The sequence below is a fragment of the Diabrotica undecimpunctata genome, chromosome 6, assembly GCF_040954645.1.
Source record: "Diabrotica undecimpunctata isolate CICGRU chromosome 6, icDiaUnde3, whole genome shotgun sequence".
NCBI lineage: Eukaryota > Metazoa > Arthropoda > Insecta > Coleoptera > Chrysomelidae > Diabrotica > Diabrotica undecimpunctata.
In genome coordinates this window covers 129,210,540-129,234,563 of record NC_092808.1, presented here as the reverse complement: position 1 = coordinate 129,234,563, position 24,024 = coordinate 129,210,540, and the positions used below count along the sequence as shown (strand labels likewise).

At 33.2% G+C, this 24,024-nt stretch overlaps 1 protein-coding gene across 1 annotated transcript in view; it reads right to left on the bottom strand.

Annotated features, from left to right (window-relative positions):
- The window catches only part of LOC140443887 (inter-alpha-trypsin inhibitor heavy chain H4-like), a 70,166-nt gene that overhangs the window by 16,712 nt on the left and 29,430 nt on the right, over positions 1-24,024 (bottom strand). Inside the window, exons 4-10 of the mRNA XM_072535387.1 lie at positions 23,590-23,793; positions 21,729-21,992; positions 18,144-18,425; positions 12,089-12,337; positions 9,689-9,983; positions 9,219-9,494; positions 4,018-4,089 (exon numbers count right to left, since the gene is read on the bottom strand). Coding sequence (XP_072391488.1) covers positions 4,018-4,089; positions 9,219-9,494; positions 9,689-9,983; positions 12,089-12,337; positions 18,144-18,425; positions 21,729-21,992; positions 23,590-23,793 — 1,642 coding nt within the window. The remainder of the gene's footprint in view (positions 1-4,017; positions 4,090-9,218; positions 9,495-9,688; positions 9,984-12,088; positions 12,338-18,143; positions 18,426-21,728; positions 21,993-23,589; positions 23,794-24,024) is intronic.

Sequence of the window (24,024 nt, the reverse complement as noted above, 5' to 3'; positions counted from 1 at the left end):
GAAACTACTGGTAACAATCAACTAGTTACTTGTTTAGGAAAAACGATTCAGTTTCGTTAACGATAAAAATGTCAACGTCCCACCTCTAGTTTCTTATTTATCGCATGTGAGCTATTGCTGTTGCAACGCGACGTTGCCAAATAATTTTGTATGAAGCTTGTTTATTGTTGGCGTTATAATAGAGTTTATTATTTTATTGGAAATAAGGCACAATGTGACTTTAAAATAAGCTTATTTTGATGTTTAGATTTTTAATTCGGAAATCGTACTTAAAATACGAAACATTAATAAATTTTATTTATATAAAACGATTTCCGAAGTGGAAATCAAAATGTTAAATAACACTTACTGTAAAGTAAAATTGTGGCATATTTCCAATAAAAAACAGTAAGCTGCTATTTAAATCCATTTCGCCCAAATTTTATTATCTTAGAACATTGTTCAAATGCTAAAAAGACAACAGGTCAAATAAAACCAATAAGTTTGGCAACGTTGAATTTCCCCTGTTTTATTATTTCCACTCATGTATTTTCGGCGATATTTAAAGGGTGGACCTAATATACCTCTTTTTTTAAACAGGTGTTTCTCACTCCATCTCACATAAGGTCCATACCGACCATAAACTTTTACCTACACTATATATATATATATATATATATATATATATATATATATATATATATATATATATATATTTACGTTCTTAGAAATAATGGGAATGAGAGAAATTTGATATTTTAGTTTATTCGTTCGACATTAAATATGTACATAGGCGTAGTGTGCTCTATTTCTTGGGAATATATTTATTAAATAGACTTTATTATTAACTTTAAAATAGTTTTGAGGTAAGTAAAGTAAATTTGAGACAAGTTTATTCTTTATATAGTATTAATCTATTAACGGCCGCTTAATATACAGAGAACTTTGACAATTAATTTATTAAATTGTAATAAAAACGCCAAGTCACAACCAAAAATATATTTTTTTCTAATTTTACAAGGAAAACTACAATTTTTAAATAAAAATTTTTAATGTAAATTAAATTTTAAGGTGAAAATTTTCGAAACATTCGGGGTGTAGCTGCATTCTACACCTTTTACATAAATAAATAGTATAACTTTTGCATATCCTACATTCTTGCACTATCGTTTTTTTTGTAATGGAGCCAATATTGTCAAATCCGGTTTAATCTGGTAAAGCAAATTTAGATTGACGTCCATGTACTAAGTTTGACACTGATGTAGCGGTTTCTTCACTATTATAAATTATAAATATAAATCTATGTCGGCTCATGCTTTCTCTTATAATATGCACTTCTTTATCCCCATCCTTTGACCAATGCATATTAATTTGAGCAGAGTGTGAATACGTATGCTAATAATTGTTTTAAATATATGTTATTCATTTCAAAATCGTGACGGTTATTCTGCGATGCATAAATATTTGTAAAATATAGAATGCTCTCAATTACTTTCTTATCAAAAAATAGTGAAAAAACTTCAATATATGACTTGCCTCCATGGTTGGCTCTTATATTGTCTAAATATCAATCAGACTGATGTTGAACTACTACTGAGCACGAAGGAGTATCTGTTGTAACTTGAGACAAATTTGGATTTACTATTATCATTAATGTCTTCTACATCAGAAAAATTCTAATCTAATCTCGGCGGCAAATAAACCACATTAAGTGAGTCAGCATTTTTACAATGTGAGTCTTCTTCTAACAAAGCTATTAATTCTTTAGTAGGTAGTTAGTGCCATCTTCATTTCATATTTCTAGAATTTACTGAAATAAACAAATACACTACTATATACACGTATTCGCATGATAATAGTTTAGCTTACTTCATTTTAATTTATATAAACTTCAGAATATATTTTTATATTTATATAAACAAATAAACACAAGGAAACTTTCAAATTAAGAAAAACAAATATAACGTTTACACCACACAGCGATTCTGTAAATAGAGAACGATGTGTAATAACGAAATCGTATGTTAAAATTGCAGATTGTTTAGTCTAAAAAAAAAAATAAGTATTTTCCAAAGTTTTTTGTTTTTTGAAGTTGTGTATTAGGTACTCTCTAATAAGAATAAAATTTTACTTCATCCTTTTACCTCTCTTTGGATTTTCACTTGAACCTATTGTTAGTTCTCTCAAATGATCGACAATAGTATTCGTCCATATTTGCTCGACTCTAGTCTCTTCCTGTTCGCTATTTTCGTTTTCTCCTTTTTTCAAATGTTGTCTAAGCACTTGATCTGGATTTAAAGGCACTATGCCACAAGCTTTAAAGCCTGATTGAGTATTTGAGGTTGATTTCAGAACCACTTTTTCTATTGTTTCTTAAACAGTCTTGGAAAAACAGTTTTAGGCAAGACACCCCTGTTTTTGATTCCAATTTCCAATTTCCAAATTGTGAGCACTTTCCTCCAAGCATTCTTTAAAGGTCGAAAATAGGCAACGTCAAGTGGTTGTAATAAATCTGTGGAGTTTGAAGGTAAAAGTATAAACTTTATACCATTATTTTCACATTGCTCGATAATATTGACTGTAAGACGACTGAATAAATTATCCCCTATCATTACTTTAGGGCCTTCTAAGTTTCTAAAGTAGGGCAATGCTATCGATAGAAACCAGTCTTCAAAAGTTGTGCTGTCAAACCAACCATTGATCGTTCTATTATATCGTGCACCAGGAAAGCCTCCATCGGCCCATCCTTCATACATATGCTTTGCCTTGTAAAATGCCTTTGCCGTTCGACAACTATAAGATACCTGTCAAAAGACATATGATAATTTAATAATTATATCGGTCTTAGATTTAATTTTTACGTAATTACTTATGTGTTTAAATAAATAAAAAAATCAATAATTCAAATCAAGTTAAAACAAAACAAATATAACGTTTATAGCAGACAGCAATTCTATAAATAGAGAATGAAGTGCAACGAGGAGATCGTATGTTAAAATTTCAGATTGTTTCCTCTAATGAAGAAAAAATAATTATTTTGCAAAGATTTCTGTTTTTGAAGTACTGTATTAGGTACTCTATAATAACAATAAAATTTTGTTAGACAACTATAAGATACCTGTTAAAAGACACATGATAATTTAATAATTATATCGGTCTTAGATTTAATTTTTACGTAATTACTTATGTGTTTAAACAAACAATTACATTTTTTTTGGTATGCCTCTGCAAAATTGAGAAGTGGAATATGATTTAGTTGAAAAGTTATCGTTAAGGGCTTTGTTAAGTGCGATGTTGCCAAGTAATCACCTTCAATTAAAAATTGTTTTAGTATATATCTTTAGAAACGATAAGTATGGTTTTTTGCAGTTGATCGTTGAAGCAAAATCAAGGGAAGGTTAGGCATTGGATGAAAGAAGTTCTCCTGGCTGCGAAATTTACTCCAATGCTCGTCATCAGGCATGCCAGCACAACTATACGATAAGCATAAGATAAAGAAGAATTTGGTTGATTTTCGCCAACCTCCAATGAGGAGAGCGTACATGAAGAAAAAGAAGTAGATGCATATATACAGTTACAATGGCAAGACAAAATCAACTATTAGTTTTAAATAAAAACCCTCCGATATACGTCGATGTTTATGTTTAAATTTGCATTAAATCTGGATTAAACTTAATTTTTAGACACAGAATCACGTGTTTGTGAGTTGGACTCAATTTGGGAACTCACTCGCGTGAATGGCGTAAGTAAAATTGAGTAGTTTTGAGCGGGCCAGAAGGACGGAGACGGTCAGGCAACGGGTAGGTAATGTGATATTTAATAATTTTTAACTGAAAAACAATTTAAAATTAAAAAAAATCTCAATTCTTTTTTTCGTTTTTAAATGTAAGGTATAACAATCCCATTCTTATGATTTCTGATGCCTTCAATTATTTATACTTTTTATTATTCTTGAATAATAAATCCAATCTAATTTATATAAAAATGGTATGTAGAATAATTTAATGGAATAAACTAAAGAAATCAAATTTTACTAACCGCCAGCAAATCCTCCGCCTCCGTGTCCTAAAGATTGAGCAGATGCATATGGATACGCTGGTCTTGGAATTGCTGAAAAAAAAACTGTATTAATATAAACATATTACTGTTGTTCTGTTAACCTATGAACCCTCTATCCGAGCTACTGAACTCCACTCATTACCAAAATAACAATACAGCAGTGGCGAGACTTAATGAATGATTTGTTGTATGTATATGGATAATTTTAAATTATTGGCTTTCAAACGACCGACACTACCTATGCTAAAAACTGTAGACAGTTTCTGGAATGATGCCATATGTAAACATGATATGTCGTACAGTCCATCTAATTTACAAACCGTTGCACGTCATTATCTACGTCAGAGATCGAAGTTGACATAGTTGCCAAAGTATAAAAAATTCCTGAATCCATTTTAAATCAAATAGGTCATATAATTATTGCAAAAGTGTACAACAACAGTATACAACAGAATAAATTAATATTTAATGTAAATAAATAGAAACAAAACAAGAGTTAAAAAATAATCTTGTTAAAAACAATTTGAGCCGCTTGTTTAAAAAACAACATAGTTTAATTAATAGTAAATAATAAGAACAAAACTAAAGTGTCAACACCGCAACTGTCAAATAAGTGTTACCAATTTATGCCAAAATTTCACCTTCGTTCGATTACAGTTACAGTGTGTTCCGAACAAATGTATTTTTATAAAAACGCTTTATAATGCATTTATACAAATTAAATGAAACATATTATTGTGTATTTCTTTAAGTTAACATTAATAGAAATCTTTAAATATGGCTGTAATGCCAGTGTACTCGGCAAAGTGATTCTAAAAAAGAACACACCTACCGCCTAAATATTTCGTGTTGGTATCATGTGACGTCACGGGCTATGACGCCGATGACGTGCAACGGTTTGTAAATTAGATGGAATGTATAATATTATAATATCTCGGATTAAATAAGTGTCTTGGAGTAAAAGCGCGAAAAATAGACTAAACAAATGAAAACAACTGAATAAATAAATAAATAAATATATGTATATATATATATATATATATATATATATATATATATATATATATATATATATATATATATACATTTGTATATTTGCTCGTTACACAAAAAGGGAAACCAACTGGAATGCAATAATTACCGCGGAATAACTCTCCTAAATACAGCATACAAGATATTGTCAAATATTTTGCACGAGAGATTAAAGCCTTATACTGAAATGTTTCTAGGAGAATATCAGGCAGGATTCTGGCGTGGACGTTCAACCATTAACCAGATCTTTCACTACGACATATCCTCGAAAAAGCGCAAGAGTTTAACATAGATATGTATCATATTTTTGTCGATTTTAAAGCGGCATATGACAGTGTCTTAAGACCAAGTCTTTACAACGCTCTGAATGAGTTAGGAATTCCAAAAAAACTCATATGTTTGATAAAAGTGACAATGGCGAAGATGCTATCAGCAGTAAAAATTCAAAACGACTCGTCAACCCCATTTCAAATACATAGGGGATTAAGGCAGGGAGATGCGCTGGCGTGTCATCTTTTTAATGTCGCCTTAGAAAAAGTTGTACGAGACGCTAATTTAGATAGCAGGGGAACAATATTTAATAGATCAGTCCAAATTCTAGCATATGCAGACGACGTGGACATTATAACAAGAACTAGGGCGAGAACTGCGGAAATCCTAACCGAGCTAGTAGCAGCAGCAGAACGAAGGGGGTTACAGATAAATCAAAATAAAACCAAATTCATGGCGACTAACACAAACACAAGAGCTGGAAATGTTGACACAAATTTAATCATCAATGACCAAAACTTCGAAGCAGTCAAAGAGTTCATATATCTAGGGACATCGGTTAACCCCAATAATAACACATCTGAGGAAGTAAAAAGGCGAATAATAATTGCAAACAGGTATTATCATGGTCTATCAAAGTACTTAGCTCTCAAAAAACTCGTATAAGGCTGTATAGAACACTGATAGTCCCCGTTCTCACATATGGATCAGAGGCATGGACGCTAACGAAAACAGATGAATCCGCTCTATCCATTTTTAAAAGAAAGGTGCTACGCAAGATATTCTGAGCGGTCTGTGAGAACGGAATATGGAGTCGTAGATATAACTTTGAACTGCAGAATATCTACAAGCATACGTTTGGTGGTAAAGATATTACCACTATAATTAAGCGAAACCGCCTACAGTGGGCAGGACATGTAGCCCGGGCCCCTGAATCGAACATGATAAAAAAGATTCTAACAGCGCAACCCGTGGGAATGAGAAGACGGGGTAGACCAAAGCTGAGGTCTATCCCCCGGTAACACAAGATGCGGAGAAGATCGGAGTCGGCAACTGGAAAATGCAAGCAAGGGACAGAACAGAATGGCGTAGAAAGCTTGAGAAGGTCGAGGCCCTCTAAGGGCTGTAGCACCAAGATGATGATGATGATATGCATTTGTAATTTACTTCTTGTCTCCACGATCTTTATGGTTTTACTTGTTCCTGCGGCTACTGTAACATTCTGTAACAGAATGTTACTGTAACATTCTCTTTCATCATCTTTGGTCATTTATCCTTTCGATATATCGTTACCATTTCAGCCTTTTGCATTATATAGTTTCCAGGATGTCAATGACTATGCCCGTACGCTCTCTGATTTCAGTATTCGTGACTTTATTTTTTCTAGTAATTTGGCAATATTTGAAAACTGAATTAACTACCGAATTAAATTACCCATTTGGTATTGTTATCTACTCTGAAATGGATATAACTATATAATTCAGCGGAAAGTGGGAACACTTCGCAAAATGTAGTACAAAACACAACTTTTTATTCTTTTTCCTCAGCTTTTCCCTCTTCAGGGGTTACTATTCCTAACACTTCTTCGCCACATATTTCTGTCCATCGTGTAGTCTTCACCTATCATTTCTCTCTTAAGTCCTCAGTCCTTTGTTTTTGAATATTTTTGTAAACTTTACTCATCTCGGCTCTTTCCCTAATCAAGTCTTTGCTGATCCTGTTCCTTTTAGTCTTATTCAACATCAGCCGCAACATATTTCTTTCAGCTACCGCGATTTTCTTTTCCTAAATCCTTTTTATAGACCACACTTCACCACCCTGCACCAACGTATGCCTCACCACACTCTTTTATATCTTTCTTTTTAGCCCTTTATCGATTTTTCGAATACAGAGTACCTTATTAATTCGCTTTCAGTTAAACCAACCGGCCTGTATTCTGTAGACAGTTTTTCGATTTAGTGTTCTATTTTCCGTTATCTAAGAACCAAGATATTTAAATCGTCCTAATTATAATAGTTTTTCTCTATGCAATTCAATATCTTCAACCACTCCTTCTCTTCCCAGCCACATATACTTCGTTTTCGACCTGCTAACCTTAAGTCTGCCCTCTTCAATAGCTTTTCTTTACCTCTCCAACTTCTCCAATATTTCTCTGATCTCCTCCATGAACACGATATTATCAGCAAAGAGCATTGACCAAGAAGCTCCTTCCCTTATCTAGTCTGCCAGTATATCCATAACAAGATTAATTAGCTAGGGACTCAGTGAAGAGTCTTGATGCAAACCAACCGTCACTGGAAAACTTTCGGTCAATCCGACATAAGTCCTTACTTTGATGTACGCTTCACCATACATTTATTTCACAAGTCTGACGAACTTCTTAGGAACCCATTTCTCTCATACAACTGCATAGCTCTTGTCTAGGAACTGTATCACATGCCTTCTCAACATGTATAAATACCAAATGTAGCTCTTTTCTTCTCTATAAACTGTCTCAAAACAAACAAGGTATCCCTTGTCCTCCTTCCTGGCATAAACCTAAACTATTCTTCTCCTATCGATGTCTCTCCCACCGATCTCTTTATCTATACATTGATACCATCACACTTTCTCTCCATGCATTGAATATTCTTTTGTCCTCATATAGGCTACTTATCATCTCTTGCTATCCCCGGTATTACATTCTCATTTGGGATCCCGCATCCTTTGTCTCCTCTGATATTTTTAATTTCGCATCTTTTTAAAGTATTCATAACTTTTTTTCTTTATTTTGACATCGGCTCTTAACACTCTTCCATCTTCATTCTTAATCTGCCGAACGTGAGTAAAGTCCTTTAATGATTTATCTCTTGCTATAGCACTGGTCTATAACCTATTCATCCCCATTGAGTTATTCCAACTCTTCATACAGCTGCGTAGATAATATTTTCTTAGCTACAGCGCGCTTTGCTTTCGTATCTGTTACATTGCTTCCCTCTTTGCAGTAGAAACAACAATATTGCCGCAATATTTAAGCGAAAAAAGACTTGTAGATATAGGGGAGCATTCAAAAAATGAATTGCTAATTTAAGATTTTATTTACAAAGGCAATTTAAGTCATCTACTTTACATCACACAATTTTCACAGTATATAATAGAATACCTTTTAGGTTTTCTACTTGCTATTCAGGATTATTTTATCTAACCAAACTATTTGAAATATATCATCAAAGACTCTCAGGTTCAAAACGACAAATGCCGATATAGATGTCCAAGAAACCAACACCTAGTCAACGCATTGGGACTTCTCCAAAGCTACCATTTTCCTTACTATCAATACGTCTAAGAAGAGTGTATGCCTAAGAATGACAATTACACGCTAGATCTTAAGATACCAAAAAGGAGATATCTATTATTCTCTTTATAATTGTATTATAAATTGTATAATTGTATTATTTATAATTATATTTCGAATAACCCCAAAAAAACATAAAACAACTAGTTTTTAGTGAACATTTTGATAAGACCATGCAGAAAGCAGTACTGCTCTCAACATCCAGAACGACTTTTTTGGAAAATATAATGTAAAATGTAGGTGTTCATTTTTATTAAAGGTACTGAAAATCCCGATAATGTAAATTATTTATTTTTAAGGAAATAACGTTTTACATCGTAGGTGGGCCTGACAGACCACCGTCATTAAACGAATTGTTAAACGTTTACAATTTTTCGTACTTTTGGCTTTTGCAATGACAATAAACAAATCAGAAAACCAACCCTTGAAAGTTTGCGGAATTAACAGGGTCACAATTTTGAGATGGTAGGACGTGCGCCGCGTCAGCTAGTTATTATATGAAATGAAAGAAATAAGCAGTAACCAAATAAATAAAGGTACTTACGGTATCCCTCATCTGGATATATGGGACGTGTAGAGTTGGGTTTAACTACAACCAATGACGTTACTTCAGTAACAAAGGAATATTTAAGAGCAAGCTTCAAAGCTTTCTTGGTAAGTTCTGTTTTGTCTTTGGCAATTTTCATTTTCTGTAAAGTTTCTCTAACAGTCAAGTATGCCCAGAGACGTTCCAAAGAATTTACTGGCTTGTGAACCCTTGGTCTGTATGTTAAAGGTCCTCGTTTACCTACGGCTCTTATTGTAGGATCAAATTCATGACCTAAAAAATATATATTAAACGTAAGAATAATCTAATACTCATTTTATTTCATCAGAAACAAAGTCAGATCTCTCGCTAATAATCTAAGATAAAGGCATTTAAATAGTTATTTAAAAATATTTACCAATTTTAGAATACTTGTTAAACTTTTGCTTCAACGATATAGTAAAAGATAATAATAGAGAAAATCTTACCTACAAATCGTCCAGTGACTACAATTTCTCCACCTGCATATAAAATGGGAAAACCTGTGTTCGTTACTTCACTAGCATCGTCGTTGTATTTAAAATGAACATCTGATAAAAGTGGGGAAGATATTTGTCTGTAGAATTGTTGCAATTGAATAGCTGCATCTGCTGCTTCGTAAATTTGTCTTGAAAACGCCTTGTTTTTCAAAGCGAGTTTTCTTAAGAACTCTTCGTCGGCAAGATCTCCAAAAGCCAGAGTGTACAGTGGAGCCTTAATGTTGTCTTGATTCAACTTAGTTACCTAAATATGTGAATTATAAATAAAGTTCAGACAATTTTATCTAAATTTACAATATAATATATATAATACAAACATTAGTAAAATTTTTTTTACTAATGTTTGTATTTTGAGAACGATTTCCGAAGTGGAAATTGAAACGTCAATAAACGTACTTTAACCTTTAATTGTGGCTTATTCCCATTTAAATAGTAATCGTTTTCTAATTGTAAAATTAAACAATAATTTTTTTTTTGGCTTATCGTCATACAGCCAGACAGAAAAGGAATAAGACAGTATCTATCATTATAATTTACCTAAATGTTCTATCAAAATAAAAGATTACATCGATATTAGGAGAACAGGGACACACTCTTCTCGCCTAAGGACCTATCAAAACATTGATTTGTATAAGACACAACAACACTAGGTCATGGAGAGGAGGAAGTTATACAAATGGTTAAAAACAAAGGTAACAAGATAAACTAAATAATTTTTAGAGAATTATAATGATAACTTTTAAAAATTACTTAAAGAGTTGTAAACATATACAGATCCGAGTGATAAGAAATATAATATGTTCCAAGGAGCTGCTATTTTATATTTTAATAAATCGTGTATACGTTTGGATGAGTAGACTGTATTTTTAAACAACCAAAAAATTTATGATCTAAATCACTTTCCTCTCCACAATGCTCACATTTGACATCATCCAAAACCTGTATTTTAAATAAGTGTTTTAGAGAACATGCGTGCCCGAATTGTATTCTAATAATGGAAGTTGTGTGCTTCCTGGAAGCTCTACAAGACTTGTAAGAAGGAAATTTGGGAATATCTCGCTGAATTAACGACTATCTATTTTGATTCAAAAAAGAGTATTCCTTCCACTGGTAGCTCCACTCTCGAAGCAATGTTGACTTGCAAGAAATAATACTATCAGAAAGTGTTACTTTATGTAGAATACCAGTATTGGTCGAAATGCTTTCTTTGGCTAATAAGTCGACATATTCATTATGTTCAAATCCTGCATGTGCTTTAATCCAGAGAAAATGTACATTGATTCGTTTGATTAATATGTTTAATTCTATAAATGTATGGGCAGTTTTGAAGTTTGGGGTCCATATTTACCAATAGATTTTAACACTGCTAAGGAGTCAGACAAAATTATAATATGAACAAAATCAACTTCAACTACATATAATAAAGCTTCATATATTGCAATAGCCTCTGCTGTATAAATCGAAGTCTCCAAGTTCAGTTTGAATTTTTTTTCTATATGTCCCGATGGTATAAAAAAAGCGCATCCGGTTCCATCTGGAGATTTAGACGCATTTGTATATAGAGCTACTCCCTCTTTGTAATTGCTCGTTATAGGTAGAACAATATTTTTATTTAAATATATGTTTTCACTTTAATTTGGTACAATAGTATCTGTATGTAAAAAGAAAGAAGAGTAGTTTTTGAATATGCAGTTCGGTCTAGAACGAACTACATAAACATTAATTAATATACCATTATTAAATATATGTTTTCATTGACACTATGCATATCTTCTAAAAAATGCATATCTAATGCATATTTTCTAAAAGAAATTTATATGTAATGCATGTTTTTGGGTAAATTAGTGCATATTTATGCGCATATTTTTCACTTTTTTTTGCATATTTGCTTGTCTAGTTATCAATAATTATAACTTTATTTGATATATTTTAGTTTAGTTATTACGCATATCAATCTTAAAACTGCTGATTATCTATTTAAAATAGTTTTAATTTACCCTCTCTAATATTTGATTAAAAATTCTTCTGAATAAAATCGGCATCTTCGAGCTAAAAACTCCCATAAGGATTGCATTGCCCTATGTTCGTTTACTGTAAAATCAGGATGAGATAGACTATACACTAACTTTTATGAACTAGAGCCGTATTGAGTAAAACTACAAAATATTAGGATTAGCAGATTTGATTGATGCAGATAATTATTGAAAAGATAGTAAGATCTTTTGCCGACAAAAAAACAGCACAAAGCAAAAATTCAAACGCAAGTTAAAGAATGGGAATGACAGGGTTGGAATATTAGATATCCTACAAAAAAGCTATTAACCAAATATATTCTAGTATAATACATACCACATCAATAATTTCAACTGTAGAATGTAAACCTATGTTGGGCTCTCCATCTGTTAGGAATATTAAAAGAGGTTGTCTCTGGTCCTTGCTTCCTTTAGTTCTTTCTATTTCGGATTTTACAAGATATAAACCAGCGTCCAATCCACCAATCATGTGAGTGCCACCTCCAGCTTGCATATTGTCAACAAGTTTCTTAGCCTTCTCAACTGCTTCCTTTGTTGCTGATACTGGTCCTGGTAAGTTAAGTTTCTAAATAGGAGAACAGGTTTTAAATTAATTGAAAATAATAACAATTTAATATGTTATATGGTTAATTTAAAACTTCCATTATTGTTCAAAGTGTTTATTTTGATATTATGATCATTTAAAAATGTTGAGTCGAAAATAATTATTATTCTAGTGTCTGCTATATAGAGAAGAAACCATCTGTAACATTATTAAGCAGGTGTTTCGCTGGAGAATTCAGGCTTGTATGATTTTTCTTTTCACGATTACTCTATTATTGAGCAAAAGTTTTAGCATGATTAGTATGATTTTTCTTTTACGATTACTCTATTATTGAGCAAAAGTATTAGCACCTCTTAATAATTAAACCTTACGCTTACGTTTTGGTAGTGTTAATGAAAAAAGAATTACGTCACGTCAAAAAAATACAGAGAGAAATGTGTAAATAGTTTAAATATTTGAACTGTTGTTGTTACCGTTTAAATGCGATATTCAGTACGTATTTTTTATATTCATTCGAAGTGGAATATTTTTTTATTAGAAAAAAAAGTCGCATCCACTAAAAGGTTACTAGCGATGGAACAAAATGTAAATAACAAAATTGAATAACTGTAGATCTTAGATATTTAAATATATATTATCATAGGAACGCTTTTGACTTAGAGCTTCTGCTAGAGAGTTCGAGATATTGTAACGATGTCTTTCTTGATCATATTTACCACAATTTATTAAAAAGTGTTTAACTGTTAGTATAACGTGACACTGATCACATATGAGAGGGTTATTCTTTGTGAAGAGGTAAGAGTGAGTTAACTTGGTATATCCTAGACGTAGACTCGCAAGCACAATTTGTTCACGCCTGTCAACCGACGATGGAATCTACAGGGAAACATTATTTTTGATCTTGTTTAGCTTAGAATTAGTTTGATACTACTCATTTCACGACAAATACACTTTATTTTTAAAATAAGTTTTTAAGTCACTGGAAACACTCTTGTTTATATGCTCCAAAAAATCGGTTAAAATTGCTTGTCGTGCAGTCCTGTCAGCTTCTTCGTTTCCCGTTATTACGACGTGTGAGGGTACCCAATAAAATTGAACTCTTTTTTCAGGTTGATGAGATTGGGGCAGCATGGAATTTTAGTAACTTTACAAAAGGATGATTCGGAAAAAAAAGTTTTAATGAGTTTAGAGTGCTAAGGGAATCTGTTATGATCAGGGTTTTTGTGACGGTGTAGCATTTTTAAATTTCTTGGTATATATTGGAATCCCCTAGTATATGTATTAAAACACCGAAGAATAATTTTCTTAATTCCTCTTTGCGTCGCCGAGTTAATATAAACACATTTTTAGAGTTTGTTTATATACCACGGACGCGTAATTCTTTGGTATTTTTCTTTGATCGTTAAGCCGCTCGATATATGCGTTTCAAATAAACATCCATTTAGATCGCTGAGAAGGCTTTGCCGGAAAGATAATTGCGACACTCTCGCGGAGGTCACTGTTGGGGATAGTTGGCTTCAGCGTCTGTCCAAATTTTACGTCAAATTTGTAATTTTTCCTCGTTTTTTGTCCGTTTTCATGGAAAATGTGTAGCAGTGTAAAGTACATGTGTAGTTACAGTGAGGTTTGGAAGATAACCCATTGAAAGCAGTCGTGTTTAATTTAGTCGGAGGGAACCGGCAAATTTGTGAAGAAAAGTAATTTTTACTCAAAGTAATGTGTCAATTATGAACGAGTAATCACTGTGTTTTGTTGTATGACGTATCTTATATGAGAGAATTGTAAAGTGGCGTTTTACAACAATTTTGAAAATATAACCACGATGGTTCCAGTTTTTTAAGAAGCCCAGTTTGACGTTGTATTCAGTGCCGCCCATTTCAACCTCAATCCTCAATGTCCTAAAGAGCGTTTCAGCATAATAATTCGGCATAATAATAATTCACAGTGGAGATGTAGTTTTTTGTTCCAGTGGCAGAAATTTTAATAGGTCCAGTTTCCGATCCCAGAAAACAATCTAAGGAAATTTTATGAAATCCATGTAACTCTTTTGTGTTAAACTTTTAAAGTAAAAATTTTTTTAATAATAATAATAATTGCTTTCATAAATTAAAGAAATTGTAATAATTAGAATTATATGTGTTAGGGCGTGGCCATAGCTGTCATAATTATTCTCAGTTTAAAATTCCAATTTCAGATGTCAATTCAAGTATTGACATCTGACAGCTAGTTTTATTTTTTTGACATTCGTTTTTTTTGTTTTTAGAAAAAGGTTAACCCATATGAATAGTCTCATTTTAAAGATATTTCTTTATTTGTGATAATTTATTTCTGCCTCAGTTTATAGCACAGTAACAATTTTTTGTAAGTTTTGTAGCAATTCCCACTTGTAAACGGATGTTGTAAACGGATAGGATATGTAAGTTTTTCTTCTTTGTTATTTTGGTATAAATCTTTGTAACCATTTTGTCTATTTATTTTAAAAAACTTCAGTTACAATTTTTTGTAAGTTTTGTAGCAATTCCCACTTGTAAACGGATGTTGTAAACGGATAGGATATGTAAGTTTTTCTTCTTTGTTATTTTGGTATAAATCTTTGTAACCATTTTGTCTATTTATTTATTTATTTTAAAAAAAGTCTCCTAACCTCTTTTTGTGTTTTTTAGGACGGAAGAACCTTTTCTTTCCTCCAGCAGGAAGTTTCCTCGAAGCGGCGTCCCATTTCAAACAGCTAGAGCTAGAGGGAACTCTTGTGTTTTGTTTGTCTGTTTGTTCCAAGAGATTCATGTAAGTACCCCTTTGTTTCATTTTTGTAGTTGCCCCAATTCAATCCCTTTGCCTTTCACTTATCCACGACCCAGCTACTCCAAATAAACCCTGAGCGCCGTTTGCATGTTTCGATTTATTTTGCTTGCTTTATCTCTGCCCCAATAATTTCTGTCCCCAATTTTCAACCTCCCATAGTAATACCCTATTAGGCAAAATATTTCGTTACAAAGGTAAGCTCGTTAAAAAGTTTCACAGCATGGTCCATAGCGTAGAACTCAGCTAAATATGTGTTATGTACTAAGGGTAGACGGAGAAGAAGATTGTTTTTTGAGGAAACGATTGATTATACCACTCTATCTCTGGACTTAGATGCATCTGTGTAGATTTTATAGCTGGGGGAAGAGGGCTTCGAACTTAAGTCGAATTAGGGAATTGTTTATATTTGATTTACCGAAATAGGGAAAAGATGTATAACAGATTGGTAAATCGATCAGCTAAGGCTCAATGTATTTAATATCCAAGGAGAAAACACGGAAAATTAGTGTTTAGATTTTGAAGTATGGATTAAATTCTTTCGTAATATGTTTTTTTAGTATAGCGAGTATCTTGGAATTTGTTTACATATTGTTTGTAAAAGTACTTTGATATAGTGGTTTTGAAATGTTACAAGCGATTGAGGCTGCATCTGATAGGGCAAGCAACATGTGGCGGTGATGAAACGGTCGCTCTCCTAAAGATACTTCAGGGTATCTGGATGTTGGAAAAGCACTTGTGGTTAATCTAAGACTTTTATTATGAATAATATCTAACTAATGTAATAAAGATTTATACAGAAGAAATCGAGTGGATTGGTCTGAACCCCAGTTGTGAGATGTGATCTTTCCATGTTAGCTTTGAATCAAAGAATCTTCTTCTTATGGTGCCTTATCCAATTAGTGGATGTTGGCGACAATTCTGGCATACTCCTCTCGGTCTTGTGTGGGTCTAAATAGTGCATAGGCATCGAGGTTTGTCCAAGCCCTTATGTTTTTAAGCCATGAGTATTTCTTTCTTCTGATGAACAATTTTCCTTCAATCTTCCCTTCCATAATAAGCTTTAAGAACTGGTACTTGGAATTTCGAAATATATGACCCAGATAAGCAGTTTTTCTTCTTTTTATTATTGGCAGCAATTCTCGTGCTCTGCCCATTCGATTTAATACTTCGACATTTGTTGTGTCATCTGTCCAGGGAATTTTAAGTAGTCTTCTAAATATCCACATTTCAAAGGCGTCCAATCGGTTCAACACATTGGCCTTTATAGTCCAGGTTTCTACACCATATAGCAGTATGGAGTAAATGTAACATTTTACAATGCGATATTGAAACGTTAAGTTTAGGCTGCTGTTGAATAGCAAGGTTCTCATATTAGTAAATGCTGTTGTTACTTGCTCAATCCTGCTGCGCATCTCTATGTCTGGATCTAGATCTTCAGTTATCCAACTACCGACATATCTGAACTTGGGGACCTTCTGGATGTTCTTATTGTTTACTCTTATATTTAATTGCATATTTCGTATCTGCTAACCACCATTACCTTCGTCTTGTCTATATTAATCTTCAAGCCCAGTCGTTCTCCTTCAGTGTTTATTCTATCTATTAGTCGTTGTAGCGCTTCTTGGCTATCAGATATTTTGACTGTATCATCATCATAGCAAAGATTACTAATAGCCTGTCCGTTGATTTTGATTCCATCTTCAGTGTCACTTAAGGCTCTATCGAAAATCGTTTTAAAGTAAAGATTAAAAAGGAGGGGTGACAGAACACAACCCTGTCGTACACCTTTTTTGATTGAGAAATATGATGTAGATTCCAGTCCTACTCTCACAAATGCCACTTGATTCATATAAAGGTTCTTTATAATGTTAAGGTCATTCTCATCTATCGAACGTTCCTAGAGCAATCTTCCTAATTCTGAATGATTAACACAATCGAACGCTTTCTGGTAATCTATAAAGCATAGGAAGACATCTTTTTGCTGATCTCTGCATTTCTGAAGTAGGACAGTTAAGCTATAAAGTGCTTCTCTTGTACCAAATCCTTGTCTGAAACCGAACTGTGTGGGGCTAATGTCTCTTGAATCTATCTGTGAATTATCTTTAAGAATACTTTAAGGACCTGATATTATATGGCAGAACACGTTGAAATTATTTCTCTATTTTTGAAAATGAAAAGTCTGCAAGAAGAACGGCGAAATTATTTAATCAATTTCATCAAGAAAAACAAATACAAGGAACTAAAAGACTTAGGTCTTGTGGATTTAATTTTTTTTTAAAGCAATTATTACTTCTACTCTTTAGAGATGGTCACAAAACTGCTAACTAGAGACTATTGTTGTACTGGCAATATGATAAAATGAATATATTGTATTAATAAAATGACCTGCTCTCATTATTTGTTTGCTAGGCTTTTGTGTACACTGGACATGTAGCTAGGAGCGATCTAAACAAATGGCACAGATCAATTTTAACCTGGAGACCATACCAACACAAAAGATCCAGAGGCAGACCTCCTATGAGATGGACAGATGATCTGAAAAGGACTGCCGGGAAAAATTGGCTACAAGTAGCGTACAATAAAAAACAATGGAAGGGAAGACTTGAAGAGGCTTATGTTTAGATGTGGACGTGAATGGCTAGACGAAGAAGAAGAAGAAGAAGGCTTTTGTGTTATTCTTGATTTGGTACAGTAAAACGAACTAATATCCACTTAAGTCATTCCAGAAATGTAACTGAAAATACCAACATCACCGATTTAAAGTATTATATTTGAAAATTTTATAAGGGCATATTAAATTGTCATTATAGGAAACGTAGTCAAAATTAAATTGTGAGAAGGAGGTTTTTGCTGGCCTAACATAACGAGAGAATTTTCTTTTTTAAACAATTTTATCTTAAAAATGATTTTCGACGAACCCCACTTTTCTAACAAATACAATAACGATTTTATTTCTGTTTTTACCTAAAAACCAAAAATTTGAAAGAAATATTATGGTTACACACTCACGAAAAATATTACTTACACCTAATTCTTCAAACGGTTCCCTATAGTTGTCCCACTGAGCAAGAATTGATTTCTCATTTTCTATATCCCATACGTATATTTCGCTGTTGAATTCGACAACACTGAGTGAGTCTTCAGGTTTGATCTCATCCAAAATACTGCTCATGGCATCTTTAAGTTGCTGGAGTTTGGTACCGTACATACTGGAACTTGTATCTAAGATGAAGTATACGTGCTTGGGGATGACTTCTGCGTCCTTTGGTACGAAAAAGTGTACGAAGTATCCATCTTGCAACAAAACCTAAGAAAAAGAAGTAAATTTATTTAAGTATTATCAAGAGATAAATATCGTACATATAATAAAAATTAAAAAAAATGTGTTTATTATGTTATACCTTGTTATTTAAAACTTACTGCGAAATATTTACACAAGCCATAGTTTATATTATTTTAGTGGAATATTTCGATAATGGTAAATATATCTTGAAAAAATCTTAGATTAAAATTATAAAGGAATACTATTAATGTAGTTTAGTGTTTAGTACAACTTGGCAATAAAAGGTTTTAATACAAATTAAAAAAAAAACAAACGCTGAGGCACCCTTTTGAATATATTTTTTATGTACAAAAATATGCAAAAGATGGCGAAGTAACAGTTAAAATAAAAAATTTAGTTCGTTGCAATTGACTACATTTAGGTTAGTCACCAAAGCAATACATCTAGATTAAGAGAAATCAATTCATTATTTGCTTGAAGCTTCATATCGAATAAAACAACCAATCTTTATGTTAAATATAAACTAAATATGAAATATAACCTATAGGGCGCCGGGTTACGACCTCATGACTGCTAAGATCCTTCTAAAACTAATCCATACTTGTAACATAATAATGACTATGATCTTTGAGGTCTGTGATGACCTTTGATATTCTGGGCCGCACGCGCGCTACACTGAAGGAATCAGCGTGTCCTCCCTGGCCGAGCGGCCCGCTGAACCTCCTTCGTGCTAGGGATTGGGGCTTGCAATTGTTCCCCATGAACGAGGAATTCCCAGTAAGCGCGAGTCATAAGCTCGCGTCGATTACGTATCTGCCCTTTGTACACACCGCCCGTCGCTACTACCGATTGAATTAAGGAAATGTTAAATGCTTCCCCACGTCCTTTTGTAATGGAAATTGGTACGCCGAGCGGCAGTTAAAATAAAAAATTTAGTTCGTTGCAATTGACTACATTTAGGTTAGTCACCAAAGCAATACATCTAGAATAAGAGAAATCAATTCATTATTTGCTTGAAGCTTCATATCAAATAAAACAACCAATTTTTATGTTAAGTATAAACTAAATATGAAATATAACCTATAGGGCGCCGGGTTACGATCTCATGACTGCTAAGATCCTTCTAAAACTAATCCATACTTGTAACATAATAATGGCTATGATCTTTGAGGTCTGTGATGGCCTTTGATATTCTGGGCTGCACGCGCGCTACACTGAAGGAATCAGCGTGTCCTCCCTGGCCGAGCGGCCCGGGTAACCCGCTGAACCTCCTTCGTGCTAGGGATTGGGGCTTGCAATTGTTCCCCATGAACGAGGAATTTCCAGTAAGCGCAAGTCATAAGCTCGCGTTGATTACGTCCCTGTCCTTTGTACACACCGCCCGTCGCTACTACCAATTGAATTAAGGAAATGTTCCCCACGTCCTTTTGTAATGGAAATTAGCACAGGTTATACTTACACAAAAAACCTGGAAATTATCTAAAGACCTCAACTATTGCCACCTAATTAGTCTACTCCCAGTGATTTCTAAGGTTCTTAAGAACCCCTGTTGAGAAAGATTAATATTGAATCAATAAGAGGTTTATACTTGATAAAATTTTAGAATTCACAACCAACATGCTACTATAAAACAAGCGCACAGATTATACACAACAATAAGACACCGTCTATAAAATAAACGATTATGTACTGAAGCCTTTTTTGATGCCTCTCAAGCTTTTGATAAGGTATGGAACACATGACTTCTAGACCAGTTAAAAAATCACCTACCTGACCCTTTCTTCAAATTACTAAAATTATACCTTATAGACAGGAGATTTCTAGTAAAGTATAGCGAAGCCTACGCAAAACTCAACGCCATCTTATCAATAACCTATCGCTTAAAATATTTGTAGGTGACAGTACTTTCCTAACCTCCCATGACAATCTAGTGCTAACATCAGAGAAACTGGAAATATTTCTAAAGAAATTTAATAAATTAATTAATCTCTGGAGAATTATTGTGAATCCCTCAAAGTCTACACATATTACATTCCACCTTAAGAAGAGGTATACGTTCACAAGTTAATCTCGATGGACATTCTTTACTCCAAAATATTGATATAAAATATCTAGTCATCGCTTGGACAAACGATTAACATGGGCCAAACATATATCGATCACTATTTCACTAGATTATTTTTAACTGATAAAACGTCATAGCAACGCCACGTTTCCTACTGACAAAACTTCTTCCCGCCCGTGATTTCTCAACGAAAAAATTATGACAGATCCGTCACTAAGGTGTCGGGTAATTCCATCGAGTTAGAATCTATGGAGAGGGCATCACGTGACTAAAAACGACCTCACTTCGGCCATATTGTTAAGATTGTTTTGACACTTTTGACAGATCGTGAATGTTTGTTTACGTTTGTTGTTTTTCGAATATTTTTAGTTTTATAATACTTTTATAGAAACTGTAATAATATATTGTGATAGTGCATAATAATGGTTTCTTGTTCTCAACGTAGTTGCAGTAGCGGAAGCAATGTTAATAAAAAAATCTTCAGGAATAACGTTCTACAGGTTAGTATACAAATATGTAAACAAAGTAATGGCCCGTACTTCAGAGAATAAATTAATAGTATTTGACTGTATTAATTTATCTTTATGTATAATATATCGTGTTTTTAGTGTTTACCGCGAGATAAATAAATCATAGTTTATTAAAAATGTATTGCACTTTTTTAAATAATGATTAAATCTTCTGAATAACTAGTCATATTTTTATAGTAGTTTTAATATTATTGAGTCCGGCCATGATCCCACCGCCATATTGGTATCATCGTTAGCCACGCCTACCTACGCCGTTTTTAATACACACGTTAATATGCTGATAGCTTCTTCATAGATTCTAACTCGATGGGTAATTCCATTGTTGTCAGTTTGACAAACGTCATTGAGTCGTAACCATTTTTTTTCAAGTAAACAACTTTTTTTCAAAAACGCAATTCAAACAACATTAAGCATATTATATTACTCCGAATGGCTTCACTATAGGAAGTTAATGTTTTAGAAAGCTACATTTTTATATGTATGCACAGTATTATTGTTGTCTGATATTACGAGATCGGCTTATAACGAGGTAATTCGTCTGTCATTTCAGTTCTTGTTTCTCGTTATAGAGGGAGTCTACTGTATATATATATATATATATATACATATATAAATATATATATATATATATATATATATATATATATATATATAAAGTAAAACTTAAAAGTTAAATTTAGCATTTATCCTATATGAAACAATGTTTGTTTATTATTTATATTTTTTACAAACCTCTCCACCTTGTGGGTCTCGTTCAACTTCGTACTGAACTACAAATTGTGCTGCAAGACCATTGGATTCTATTCCTCCTAATTCTTTAGCATATTCCTGTTGCTTTACAACGTCCGGTTGGAACTTAACTAGAGCACTAGTGGAGTTAATGACTTCTATGAAAGATGCAGGGTCGAGTTTATCGTTGTTTTTAGCGATTTCGTTGCCAGATCTTAGAGATGGAGTTTTCACAAAGACCAAAGGTCTGGATTCGTTGATGTATACCTAGGAATAAAAGAGTAAACAATAAATATGTAACGATGAGTCCAAGCCATCACCGTTAAACCAGCGTGCGCGCGAACCAACCCATGAAGTAGTGGAGAGATAGTGGAGAGAGGACACCCACGAGAGGACATCACAAATGGCGCCCGAGCAGGGACATTTGTGATGTCCTCTCGTGGGAGTCACTATCCGGGTAGCTTTTAGACAGTGAGAGACAGAGTTCAAAATAAAAATAAAACTTTATTGTCTTCCTTAAATTAAATTGACAAAAATCTTATGTACATATTTACAATTTGGTTTAGTCTTCTCAGTACCTGGCCTATTTATTCAAATTAAGCTTGACCTTGTCATATGGAATTAGTCTTATCGGCAAGCGAGTGTGTATCTGAAATTTCACGGTAACGTTGTATCGATTTAATAACAGCGGACGATAGGTACAAAGAAAGGAAAGGAACTCAACACGTCCCTTAAGTGGTTCGGGTTAATAGGACACTCCTAGACAGTCTCAACACGACTGCTTCAGAGTACGGGTAGTGAAGAGCTCAACACGCACTTCGGATAGCGGCGGTAAAAGGAAAGGAAACAACTTGTGAACTCAACACGTCCACAAGCCGGAGTAGGGAAGAAGAGAACCTTCAGTCAACACCTGTCGATTCTCTCTCTATGAGGAAATGTTGCCGTTTATATAGCGGAGCTTTGCCCTTTCTACTGTCGATACACTCCTACTTCATGGGTTGGTTCGCGCGCACGCTGGTTTAACGGTGATGGCTTGGACTCATCGTTACAAATATTTTTAATTAACTTAAAAATGTTTGAAAGGTTTTAGTTTATATTTTAAGTTTTTATATTCAGCATATCAGAGTCCTAAATATATTATCAACACTAACACAAGTAATTTTTACATTATTTTAGTCTGTATTGTAATGCATCAACACCTATCTTATCGTCCATACAGTATATTACTAATTTTTGTTTGTTTTAAAACATATATTTTTTTTAAATTTCTATTACCATCAAATCCTTTGAGTTAACGCCTATCTGTAATAGAAGATTACAATAAACAGAGAAGTGTTACCGTGTAAGAGTGTGTCTTGTCACCGAAAATGTTCACTGTATACTCAAGAAATTCCTAAGTAGTAGGCAGTGCGCTAATATTGACAGTAAAATAATAAATAATATAAGATAGTCCGATATAGAGCAAAATTAGCTGAGAGCTTGAAAAAGCCACAGAGCTTTTTTAATAAAACGGTACTTAACGAAAAAATCACCCCATATTCGTCTTAATATTAATATCGGAAAAACTAAATAGATAATATTGAGGAAAATACATATAGGTCCAAATCAACTCGTAATGGAGGCTGCAGTCGTTGAACAGATAGGACACAAGAAGAATATTCACCATCTACAAGAAAAACACGTCTAAGTGTTTGTTTTTAATTTAATTTCATATGATAAAAATAATATCCATGCTTCGTAAGTAGTAATTCAAGAGCCAGTACTTTATTCGATTTATAAATATTTGCCAGATATTCCTGCTTTTAATATATTTACTTTTGACCTTTTTTTGGAGAGTCTATATTAGAGAAGTTAATTTACTTACTTGAACATTAAGATGATCAACAACTTGTCCGGGACGAATGTTAAGAACTAAATCATACTGGTTATTTTTTCTTTCCAAAAGTTCTTCATATGTCAAATAGAATGTTGCCTTTTCTTCAGCCCCAACGTTAACGGAAACTGTAAAGGTGTTAGAATCTCTGGTACTTATCGCTACATGAGCAGCGCTTTGACCGCTTTCTACTGCCTAAAAATAACAAAAATTATATATGAACATTAATAAAATCTTTTAGTTGATTGATAGCGAAATTTATACAAAAACGATTAAAAATATAACAAACTATTGAAAGGGAACTATTATATATTAAAATCAAACAATTATACACAAACATGACTTCTTATATAACGTATATTTGGATGATGATTTAACCTCGTCGAATTACTCTTTCCTGGATACAAAAATGCTTAGGCTTTTGAA